General features: G+C 54.2%; 1 protein-coding gene across 1 annotated transcript in view; it reads right to left on the bottom strand.

Annotated features, from left to right (window-relative positions):
* Positions 1 to 6,155: 6,155 nt before the first annotated feature.
* The window catches only part of Pmepa1 (prostate transmembrane protein, androgen induced 1), a 50,238-nt gene continuing 46,211 nt past the window's right edge, over positions 6,156 to 10,182 (bottom strand). Inside the window, exon 4 of the mRNA XM_076851914.1 lies at positions 6,156 to 10,038. Within this exon, the coding sequence (XP_076708029.1) occupies positions 9,511 to 10,038 (528 nt within the window). The 3' untranslated portion in view covers positions 6,156 to 9,510. The remainder of the gene's footprint in view (positions 10,039 to 10,182) is intronic.

Below are 10,182 nucleotides of genomic sequence, written 5' to 3'. Positions count from 1 at the left end.
CTCCCCAGGCACAGAATCTGCTGGCACCTTGGCCTTGGACTTCCAGCCTCCAGAACTATGAGAAATAAATGCATTGATTATAAGCCCTCAGCCTATGATTTTGCAAAAGCATCCCAGTGACGAGAAAACACTCGCTTCCAGCTGACATACAACATTCACACAAAAACCGTAAGCTCACATGATGCTAAGTGGTGAAAAACTGCTCCCCAGATCAGGATCAAGGCAAGGCTGTCCGCCCCTCCCCCGACTCCACCCTGCTCCATGCTGCACTGGAAGCCTCAAGCAGCAAGATCAGACCCAAATCGAACAAAAAAAAAAAAAAAAAAGAAAAGAAAAAAAGAAAAGAAACAGATAACAAAGGAAAAAAATAAAACTGCTTCTGCTCATAGCTGACGGGAGGATCTGTGTAGAAAATCCCAAAGAAATGACAATGGCAAAAATAAAACCTCGCAGAACCCAGAGGTGACGGTAAGCACGTTTCAGAACTCAAGCAAAACGTACAAAAGGCAGCGGCTTTCCCACACACCTACCGTGACCAGCTGAGGTGGGAAATGAAGAAACAATAGACGCACAGTAGCCCCATCTGTAAGAGAAATGGGCATGAAGTGTGTGTGAGGTGGCTGTGCCCAGCACCAAGGAACTCTGATGGAAGATCCGAGAAGATCTAAGTAAATGGGCAGCCTGTGTTCATGGATCAGGAGATTCCAGAATCCCAGGTCCTGAAGAAGACAGGGCTTCCCAGCTCGACCCATCGACTCAGTGCAATCTCCATCGCAGAGAACTATTTAACAGATATTGAAAGCAATAGACCCGCAGCACCGAAGAGAACAAGAACAGTCAGGGGCATCTGAGCTGAAGACTTACGAGGAAGCGATAGGAATTGAAAGAATTGACAAATTGATCAGTGGAACAGAATAAAGGCTTAGAGAAAGACTCACACCAGCAACTGATTTTGGACAAAGGAGAGCAGGGTGGCTCGATGTAGGAGAGAGAGTGCTGGAACAACCAGACATGGTGGCGTCCACCTAGACAAAGCTAGCCCTTCGCAAGACCCGCTCACAACACATCGTATGATCCGGAGGTCATGTAGCTGGTACCGACCTAGCTGGCTTGACACCTGTGCCCACAGAATTCTGCATGGGAGTGTCCTAGCAGCTCTGGTCCTCGTTAGAAAGTGGCAACAAAAAATGTCCTTTGGTAAGTGAAGGGATAAATCAAATAGGGCACATATGGCATGCTGTTGGCCATGAAAGGAAACAAACTGTTAAGCCATGGCAAGGAGACGGATGGATCTAAAATGCATATTGTTAAATGAAAGAAGCCAGTGGGAACAGGTCACGTACCATATAACTCTAGGGACGTGGCATTCTCTGAAACGTGGAACTACAATGACATTGAGAACAGGGTCCTGGTGGGGAGAGGGTTAAGTAGGTGACGTGAAAGGGATCTTTTAAAGGGCAGTTCACTATTCCGTAATGACCCTGTAGTGGTAGATAAATGACCTACGTGTTTACCAAAACCTGTAGGTCTTTACAACACAGAGAAGGAAATTGAGGGCTGGGCTGTGGCTCAGTGGCAGAGCGCCCATCTCGCATGTGTGAGGCACTGGGTTCCATCCTCAGCACCACACAAAAATAAATAAACAAAATAAATATGTTGTGTCCATCTACAGCTAAAAGAAAAAAAATTTAAAAATGAAATTGAATGTATTTAATTTTTTTTTTTTTAACCAGGATGTTGGGGGATCCCATGATGAATGCAGAATTTGCCAAGCGTACAAAACAGCCTCACGGAAAGGGGACAGCTACCAACCTAAGTGACTTCAGACATGAGTGAAGTCTGCTAGGGCGAAGGCAAGGGCCCTGCCTGCCGGACAGCTCTGGCCCTGGGGGTCCACGTGCTTTCCCTGGGGGTCAAGGATGCTACTACCGGTGAGTCCTGCTGGTCTTGAGCAGTCCCTCAGCCGAGAATGGCCTTCCACTGTGGCGGGGAGGGTGCAGACAAGCCAACGGAGGGGCCAACCCAGGTCAGCAGACGCACCCGTGTCTCCTGGCCCCGGCACCTGAGGGGGCCTGGAAGTCGGGGCGCCTCGGTTGCCACAGCACACCCAGGACCTGGACCTTGGTTCCCAGCACGATTTCCCTGTCAAAGGGGCCCTTGGGGAAATGGTGGTTAAGGCGAGGCTGGGGCACAGGAGGATGCCCCACAGTAAGGGTGCCCACTAAGCCCAGCACCTGGCCTTGACGACTCAGCTCATGAGGTGGACTGGGGTCACGGGGACAGAGGGGCCGACTGGCCAACGCTGGAGTGATCTGGGCTCCCACTCGAGGATAGAGGACTGAAGAGTCGCTTATGAAGAAAAATTTCCAACGATTTGTGCAGATTCCTTGTCCCAGGAGGTGGGGATCAGCCCTCCGCTCCTTCCCAGTGAGAGGGGCTCAGTGGCTCCCTTCCGAAGAGTGCAGTGGGAAGGTGAGGACCTTGGCAGGTGACGCTTCCTTCAGGGGAATCGGGCCAACCTCCGCAGTGACAGGCCACATGGACGGTGTGTCCTGGGCGCAGTGATACGGTGTCCCCCTCTCTGGCTCCGCTCCAGACCATGACCCCAAGGTCAGGAGACAGTAAGGGGCTTCCATGGGGTGCCACGCAGTGCCAAGAGGGACTTAGGTCCTCAAACACAGGGGACAGCTGGGAGACTGTCACAGCCCAGAGGAATGGGAGGAGGTTGGAGGTTGACACAGAACTAACCTTGGTGGAAACTTCTAGATGGAACCCTCGAACACAGAGGGGGAAGAACTAAGGAACTCTGCAAAAAGTCGGGGCTTTAGTTAAAGGTCATTTTGATGTTGATTTGTTAATTGTGGCAAATATAGTACGCTGGTTCCAGATGTTGATCATATGTAAAACTGGATATAGGGACACCTTATCATCTCAATTTTTCTGTTAAATATGAACCCTGTTATGAAAATAAAATATATCTTTAAAACTTTCTTTAAAATGTTGCTGAGAAGAAAGAATCCCCCTGTTGTGTGTCTGAGCGTGATGTCTGGGGCAGTAGCAGCCAGCTTGCAGCCACATGGGAGTCTAAAGCAAAGGACCACTTAGCAAATACTTCCTTCTCTCTGGGCCACGTGGTATCTGTAGTTAACTACTTAACTCCGTCCTTGAAACACAAAGGCAGCCGTAAACATTGAATCATTAAACTGTTGTGGCTAGTGTCCAATAAAACTTTATTTACAAAGGCTGGCAGTGGGCAGCTGGAGGGTTGGTGTCTGGGCTGCAGCGTGCTGGCCCCTGCTCTAGAGGGCAGATGCACACAGCAAGGTCCAGCAGGCCGTGCACCCCCTTTGAAACTAGCGCATTTCCTTGGGGTTCACACCACTGGACGCTTATTTTCCGTCATTTGCAGCCAGAAGCCCCCAGCCCTGGACAAAGCTTAAGGGAGCTGTTCCTGGCCCCCAGGGTGAGTGTGAGAGGGCTCATTCTGACCCGGGTGGGGAAGCTGTGCAGTGCACGCCTGCTGGCCTGACTGTCACGTGGAGACTTTGAGGAAGTGGAGACTTTGAGGAAGTGGGGGGGGGGCAGCACGGGACGCTGGGATAGCGCACCCGACTCTTGGAAGCTGATGCTGCAGGCGGCTGAGTGCTCTGCCCTCCGTTTCCTGGGTTTCCTGGGTGGAGATGGGGCGGTGGGGGGATGGAGGCAGCTGGGGAGTGCAGGCCTGCTTGCCCGGGGGTGTGTCCCCTCTGGATGATGGCTAGGAGTCTGGGGCTGGCCTCAGGCAGCTCAGCATCCTGGGGGCCATGGATGCCACATGCAGCGAGTGCCAGTGGCGATGGCGTGGAGAAGCCTGGGCATCCCGGAGGCTTCCTGGAGGAGGTGCTGGCTGGAGGAGGTCAGGACAGACAAGGGGCTGAGTGAAGGGGCCTCTGGGCAGGAGAGGCAGTGGTGACACAGGCACATGGTGAGAAAGCCCAGAGGTGCACCCCATTTGCTTTCTCCTGGGGCATCTGTGGGCTCCCGAGTGTCAGCGTCCTCCTGAGGCTTCCTCCAAGGAACCGTGGGTGTTCCCAACCCCCACCAGATTGGGGTACCCCTGGGGGGATGTCAGCCTGGCCCCAGGCTGGATGGTGGAGGGGAGGAGGGGCCCCTGCTGATTAGGAGGTGCTCCCCACCCACATCCAGGAGAGGGAGAGGCACATCAGAGGCAGTGATGGGGGACAGGGCTCTGGCCGGATGGACAAGCTCAGGAGATCCCCCATTGCTCCGACCAGACCTCAGAAGTTTCTCAGAAGGCACCAGATGCTTACAGTATTTTCAGCTTACCTGGGTTTATCTGGAGGTAACCCCACCCTGGGTGGGGGAGCACCATCTCCGAGCTTGAAACGCAGCCTCCCTGGGCCACCCACTGGCTCCTGTGGCCGCTCTCCTGCTGACAGAGGTGCCGGTGAGCACGTGCGTCTCTAACACCAGCACAAAGCCTGGGGCTCTGTGGCACGGGCCCTCCCTGCAGCCAGCCTGGCATCCAGAGTGTTTAAAAAAAAAATAGAAACAAACAAAAAATCCAGGGAAGTGAAAGGCGAGCTGTTGGGAATGTGGAGCCGCCAGCTTTGGGAAGGGTGGCCGTGCCCGTGCTCCCTGCCCGTGCTCCCTGCCCGTGCTGTCTCGGCTGCCCTCACTGCCAGTTTGGAGCTGAGCGGCTGACTGCTCCAGCTGGACTTCTGGGAGGGGTCCCACCGGGCTGGAGCCCGAGACTCTCCTCCATGGCTGGAAAAGGCTCCCTGCTCCGTCCTGACTCCTGGGAGAAGGGCCTGCAAACTGGTCCGGGAGGCTCAGGGAGCCTTTGCTCATAGCACAGGAACCCCACGAGGAGCCCGAGTTCCTGGAAAGAGCAGCTGACGCCAATGTGCCGGTGCCTCCCCCGCTGGGCACTTGCAGGCCTTACCTGTGGACACAAGGGCAAGCACCTCATGGTACACCATCAACCCGAGTCCACAGACCAGGTGACAAAGATCTGTAGGGGGTGACCTTCGCAGCTCAGAGTGACTCAGACTCCAAAGCTAGAGGGGACCGCCCATGGCCCTGGCTCTCAGTGCTTAGAGACGGGAGGTCTTTGGCTTCTCCCCAGATCCTCATCTCTGAGCTCCTCTCCCACCAGGAAGAGGGAACAGGAAAGCCAAGGCAGATTGGTGCTGAGTGCTGCCCTGGTCCAGTGGGCTGCGGCCTTGGGCCGGTGTTCTCCCACGGCGCGAGGTCCAGAAGCTCCAACCTGGCTGAGGCCAGATAGCAGTCATCCTGGCCCCCACCTTTGAATTGGCTTGATGGGACTTTGAAGATGACTCTATTTAAGACAGTTTCTGTAGTGCAGTTTCTATAGTGGATACTGTGGGGTCCTACTGTGGGGTCCCACTCAGGATCCCTGGAAACCTTTATAGGGGTCTGCACACCTCTCCTCCAGACTCCGCATGCATTGCTGAGGGCTGGCAAGTTGGTGGACCACTCTGGGACCTCTTTGCTCCAGTCTTATGCACTGAGATCATAGGGCCTGGGTGTCCATCTCTCCTGGTGCAGCTACCCCAGAGACCCACAGGTCCTGGAGGGACAGGCTGAGTTAGGACTTGACCTAAAACCACCTCCTTCCCTCACTTTTCTTCCCCCTCTGACCTCCCTTAGTCAACCCCCTAAACCCAGAAGGACACATCCTAGATCCATCCATCCCTTGCTCACGAGGCCATGTCTCACAGTTCTTCTGGAAGAAACCCACTTAAGATACTTCCTTGCTCTCAGACCTTATCTGAATTTTCATCATGCATTGGTAAATAATGATCTCCCTAGAGGGAGGAAAAGCATACAATGTTATGGAAACTATTAACCCCAGTAGCCACCCCCTTTTTTTATTGGAACAATGTTGGAATAGGTGTTTTCACTGGGCTTCCTGAGCTAAAAGAGAAAGGTTGAGCCACTCAACTTAAAATTGCAAAGCAGCGCTGAGATCTCTCTCTCTCTCTCTCTCTCTCTCCACTAAATGCACCCTGGGGTTGTTCTAGAAAGGTGGCAGGGGGTGGGAGTTTGGAAGGGAGAAGAGCAATTCAGCCAAAGAAGTTGAGAAGCCTTGTTCCAAAGAATTGTAAAATTTATTGTATAAGTATTGCAGCTTTCAGAGTGTCATCATTGCCACTAGTGATCACTGATACACAACAAGCAGCTTCTCCAGGCCTGCAGATGGGCGTCCAGATACAGAGTCTTAGGCAGCAGCCACTTGGGCTGCACCCGGCGTGCAAGGAGAGCTTACAGGAGTTTCACTTAACAGAACGCGGGAAACGGCTGCAAAGGAAGCGGTCAACGGCAGAAGGCAACGTGCAAGCGTGGTGGGCGACGGGCAGGCGGTGGGAAGTCGCGAGGCCTCTGAGCGCCAGGGCCCGGCGAGGTTCCCAGCACAGCTTCCGGAAAACAAAGCAACAAAACAAAGCAGACACATTTCCTTCCATATCATCGGACGTTTTGAGGTTCTGGAAGCTGTGTGGCACACGGGAAAAAAATTATCTGGAACGAACAATTCACGGGGACAGCGGATAGGACAGGGGACGGACCCGGTTCTGGCCTGCCCTGGTTTTTGCTACATGAGGGGAAAGGGGTCGCTTATTCTTTGCAAAAAACATTGGGCTCTTGAAAAGATGGGGGCTCCTGGTGCACTCTGGAGGTCCATGCACAGACCCCGGCTCTGCAGAGAAGAAAGTGTTTCTCTGGAGGAAACATCGGGATTGCCCATGGGCACTGGGGGGTGAAGGAAGCAGCACCCCAAAACCAACTGGTCCCCCTCCAACCAGCCATTCCCAGGACCCCACCTGACCTCCCACTGGAAAAGGGTGGTCTCCTAGGGGTGCTTCAAAGATACTGAGGTGACCACCAACACCGCGAGCAGAGCGTGCCCAGAGCTGTGGGGGCCCGCGGGGAAGCAGGGAACTTCTCCAGCCCTGGTTTCCAGATGAACCCCGCATGGGGTTTCTGGGGTGTTCACTGCCCTGCCAACCCCCTTCTCCTTGGAGTTCAGCAATGGTCATCCATGGGCATGAAGGCCAGGGACCCTGGACTTCAACACTGGTTGGAACCAGAGGGGTGGGGTGGGCCCTGTCCTCAGGCCAGCTGAGGTTAAAGCCACGCTCTCCCCCTCCCTCTTCACTACAGCACAGGCCACCCCACGAAGCAACAAGATTCAGACAGCCTGTCCCAAGAGGGACAGCAGGACGGTTCCCCTGGCTGTGGCTGAGGCCACATGTACAAATGAAGCCCACATTTCTAGGTTTTTGACCCAGATGGGAGTTACGCACAGTCCTGGACCAAGAAGACCACAAGGATAGGAGGCCGGTGCCTCGCTGAGTGGGCCCGTCCAGGACAGAGGGGTGAAGACGCCAGAGGGTGACAGGAGCCCTTTGTGAACCAAGGGAGAGGATGCCAGTCCCGGGGAGTGAGGCACTGTCCAGGAACGTCCCGCCAGGGGACGAGAGGGTGATTGCTTCCTTACTAAGGCACCAGAGACGCTTCCCAACAAGGAAGGTTACGCTGGAATATCTGTGTGTCCCTGGACCTATCAGGGCAAGCTATACTGACTTCTCCGCACGACCTTGAGAAGAATCCTCTTCAAGGCCCCACACTGAGGCAGGTTCTGCTACTGAGGTATGGGCACTTTCTGCAGAAAGCTCGGGCCCCGGGTTCTGGGGTCATCACATTCTTAAAATACACCTCGAAACAGAGGCCCAGCAGTCAGAACTTCTGAGCCGTTTTCAGATACGAAGGGGCTTCTGTCCCACGCCTCCTAGATCCTTCTCTTAGGTCAGTTGACTGGGTAGCATTCTGCCCCAAACACGTGGACATCTCCCAGGCCCAGAGGAGACAGCAGTGTGGGAGCCTGCCCTATCTGCAGGGGTAGGGGTCCCTCCTATGTAGCAGTCCATTGTGAGAAGACCCCGAGCTCCAGCCACAGCCCCTGCTGGACCCCGAGGGCCCCTCTGGTCTCCTGTCACCTCTATTCACCTGTGCCCAATCCTACTCCTCATCAAGGGTCCGGCCAGTCCCAGTCTGCTCAGTAAGGACCTGCTGGACAAAGCTGACCAGAGAAAGATGCAGGTGAGGACACAGATAGCCGTCAGCAGTGGCTGTTTCCATGGGGAAGGGAATGCAAACGTGGGGAGGGAGGGAAGGAATTCTAAAGCCTGGAGCAGGCTTTGTGTTGGTCTGACCATCATCCCAATTTAACCCTTTTATATGCCAGGGAGACACCTGGCTGTCACCTGTCACCTCAGGTGGTCCGTTTATTGGCCCCTTAGGTCAAAATTGATACGAGAATCAAAGCCCATGGGGAGGACGCCAAATGCCACGCTTGAGGCCTTTCCTAGGAGTCAGTGCGCTGCACTGACCTTGGCACTGACCTTGGCCTGCAAACGCTGGGGCCAGCTGAATCACCAAAGCACTCTGCAGGAGCAAGCTGGGTAGGGCCCCTCGAGAGCATCCCTAGCAGCACGCACATTGCCAGCAGCACCCTGCCCTTCCCATGGGACCTTTGCAGTTTAAAAAAGAGGAAGAAAAACTAAAATTCCTTCGTTAGCAGTTTATTTTCATTTGGGGAAAGGCAAAATCCACCAGCTGGAACTGGCGCCTCCAGGGGAACTTTCCTGATTCACCTGCCATCCAAAGGCTATTCTGGCCCAGAAGGAAGAAATGTGTCCCCTTCGGTAGGGAATGTATAATGTGGCAACAACCTATCGAGACAGAAGCATGTGCACTGCAGAAGCCCCGGTGGGCCTCCCCAGACCCCAGGGCACCCCTCTGCCTGAGGTCCACTCTGAAGCTCTGACCTGTCTTCCTCCAAGTCTCAACAAACATGATAGAAGTTTCCATCAAACAAGCACTGACATATTTATATTAAAAAATAGTGCAAAATCTCAACATTTATATAAATAACTCTAAGCCTCTGCTTTGTAGTTTTTTTTTTCTTTACAAGGTAATACACACTTTCTGAGTTGGCATCAAAAATTGCCATTTTTTTCCTCTTCTAGTTCAGAAAACAACTTTTTCAATAGGCCTCTTCTAATACAAAAATACTCCTGCCCTCGCACATACAGTTTCTCTTATTTTATATATATTTATATATATAATATTGCAGATCTTTAAACAAAGGTTTTGTGCAAATATGTCTTTAAAGTTAAGTGAAATCATCATAAACAAAAGAAAATTAAGCATTCACGACGCAGCTCAACTGGGAACAAAAGACTACTGCAGAATTTTTTTTTTTTTCTCTTTTGCCTTCAAGACAGCTCAACAAAGAAACGTGTTTTTTTTTTGTTTTGTTTTGTTTTGTTTTTGCAAGCTTTCTGAGCTTGTGCATTCAGACCAGACATAACATGTAAATATTTATACACGGAGGGGTGTGTCACCCTGCCCTCCTCTCTTCTCCTTTAGGAAGTGCCGAGTGTTTTGCCTTAAGCCACGCTGCCCCGGCCTGGCCCCCGGCTCCTAGAGGGGGTGTCCTTTCTGTTTATCCTCTTTGCTCTCCAGCGGGGCGAGGTGCGGGTGCTGGAGCCGGGTCCCCTCCAGCAGGGAGGTCGGCCCGGTGCTCTGCTGGTGCTGGTAGGAGGACCCCGGGTAGTGACCGATGACCTCGCTGTAGGTCGGGGGCGGCCCCTCCATGCGCCCGCCGCTGCCGTAGCACGTGGCGCTGATGCCCGAGTTACTGCTGGGGGGACAGGGGCCGCCCAGCATGGCGCTGTCCATCAGGTCACTGTCGAAGATGGTTCTGTTGGGGGGCGCGCGCACTGACTCTCGGTTGAGCTCCAGTTGCTGCTCGGGGTCCCGCAACTGGAGGGTGCAAGGGCCCTGGTAGGGCGGGGGCTCCTCCCCGTCAGACAGCGAGATGGTGGGGGGCAGGTCGATCTCGTGCTGCAGGTAGGGGTAGGTGGGCTGGAAGCGGTGGAAGCGGTCCCGCTGGGCGAAGGGCGGCACGGCCAGGCGGTCCGAGGGCCGAGGAGGTGCATAGACCTGCGGCTGGGGGGCGGGCGACGGGTCAGGGGCGGGGGAGCAGGGCCGGGTGGGGTCTCCGCTGGGGTCCACCGGCCTGGCCTGTGGGCAGCACCAGGGCTGCGCCACCTGACGCGGGAAAAGGCTCTCCCTGAGGCAGGGGTCCCGGCC

Source organism: Callospermophilus lateralis, chromosome 3 (assembly GCF_048772815.1).
Source record: "Callospermophilus lateralis isolate mCalLat2 chromosome 3, mCalLat2.hap1, whole genome shotgun sequence".
Taxonomy (NCBI): Eukaryota; Metazoa; Chordata; class Mammalia; order Rodentia; family Sciuridae; genus Callospermophilus; species Callospermophilus lateralis.
The sequence above is the reverse complement of the archived record's forward strand: the minus strand, read 5'-3'. Positions and strand labels throughout refer to the sequence as shown.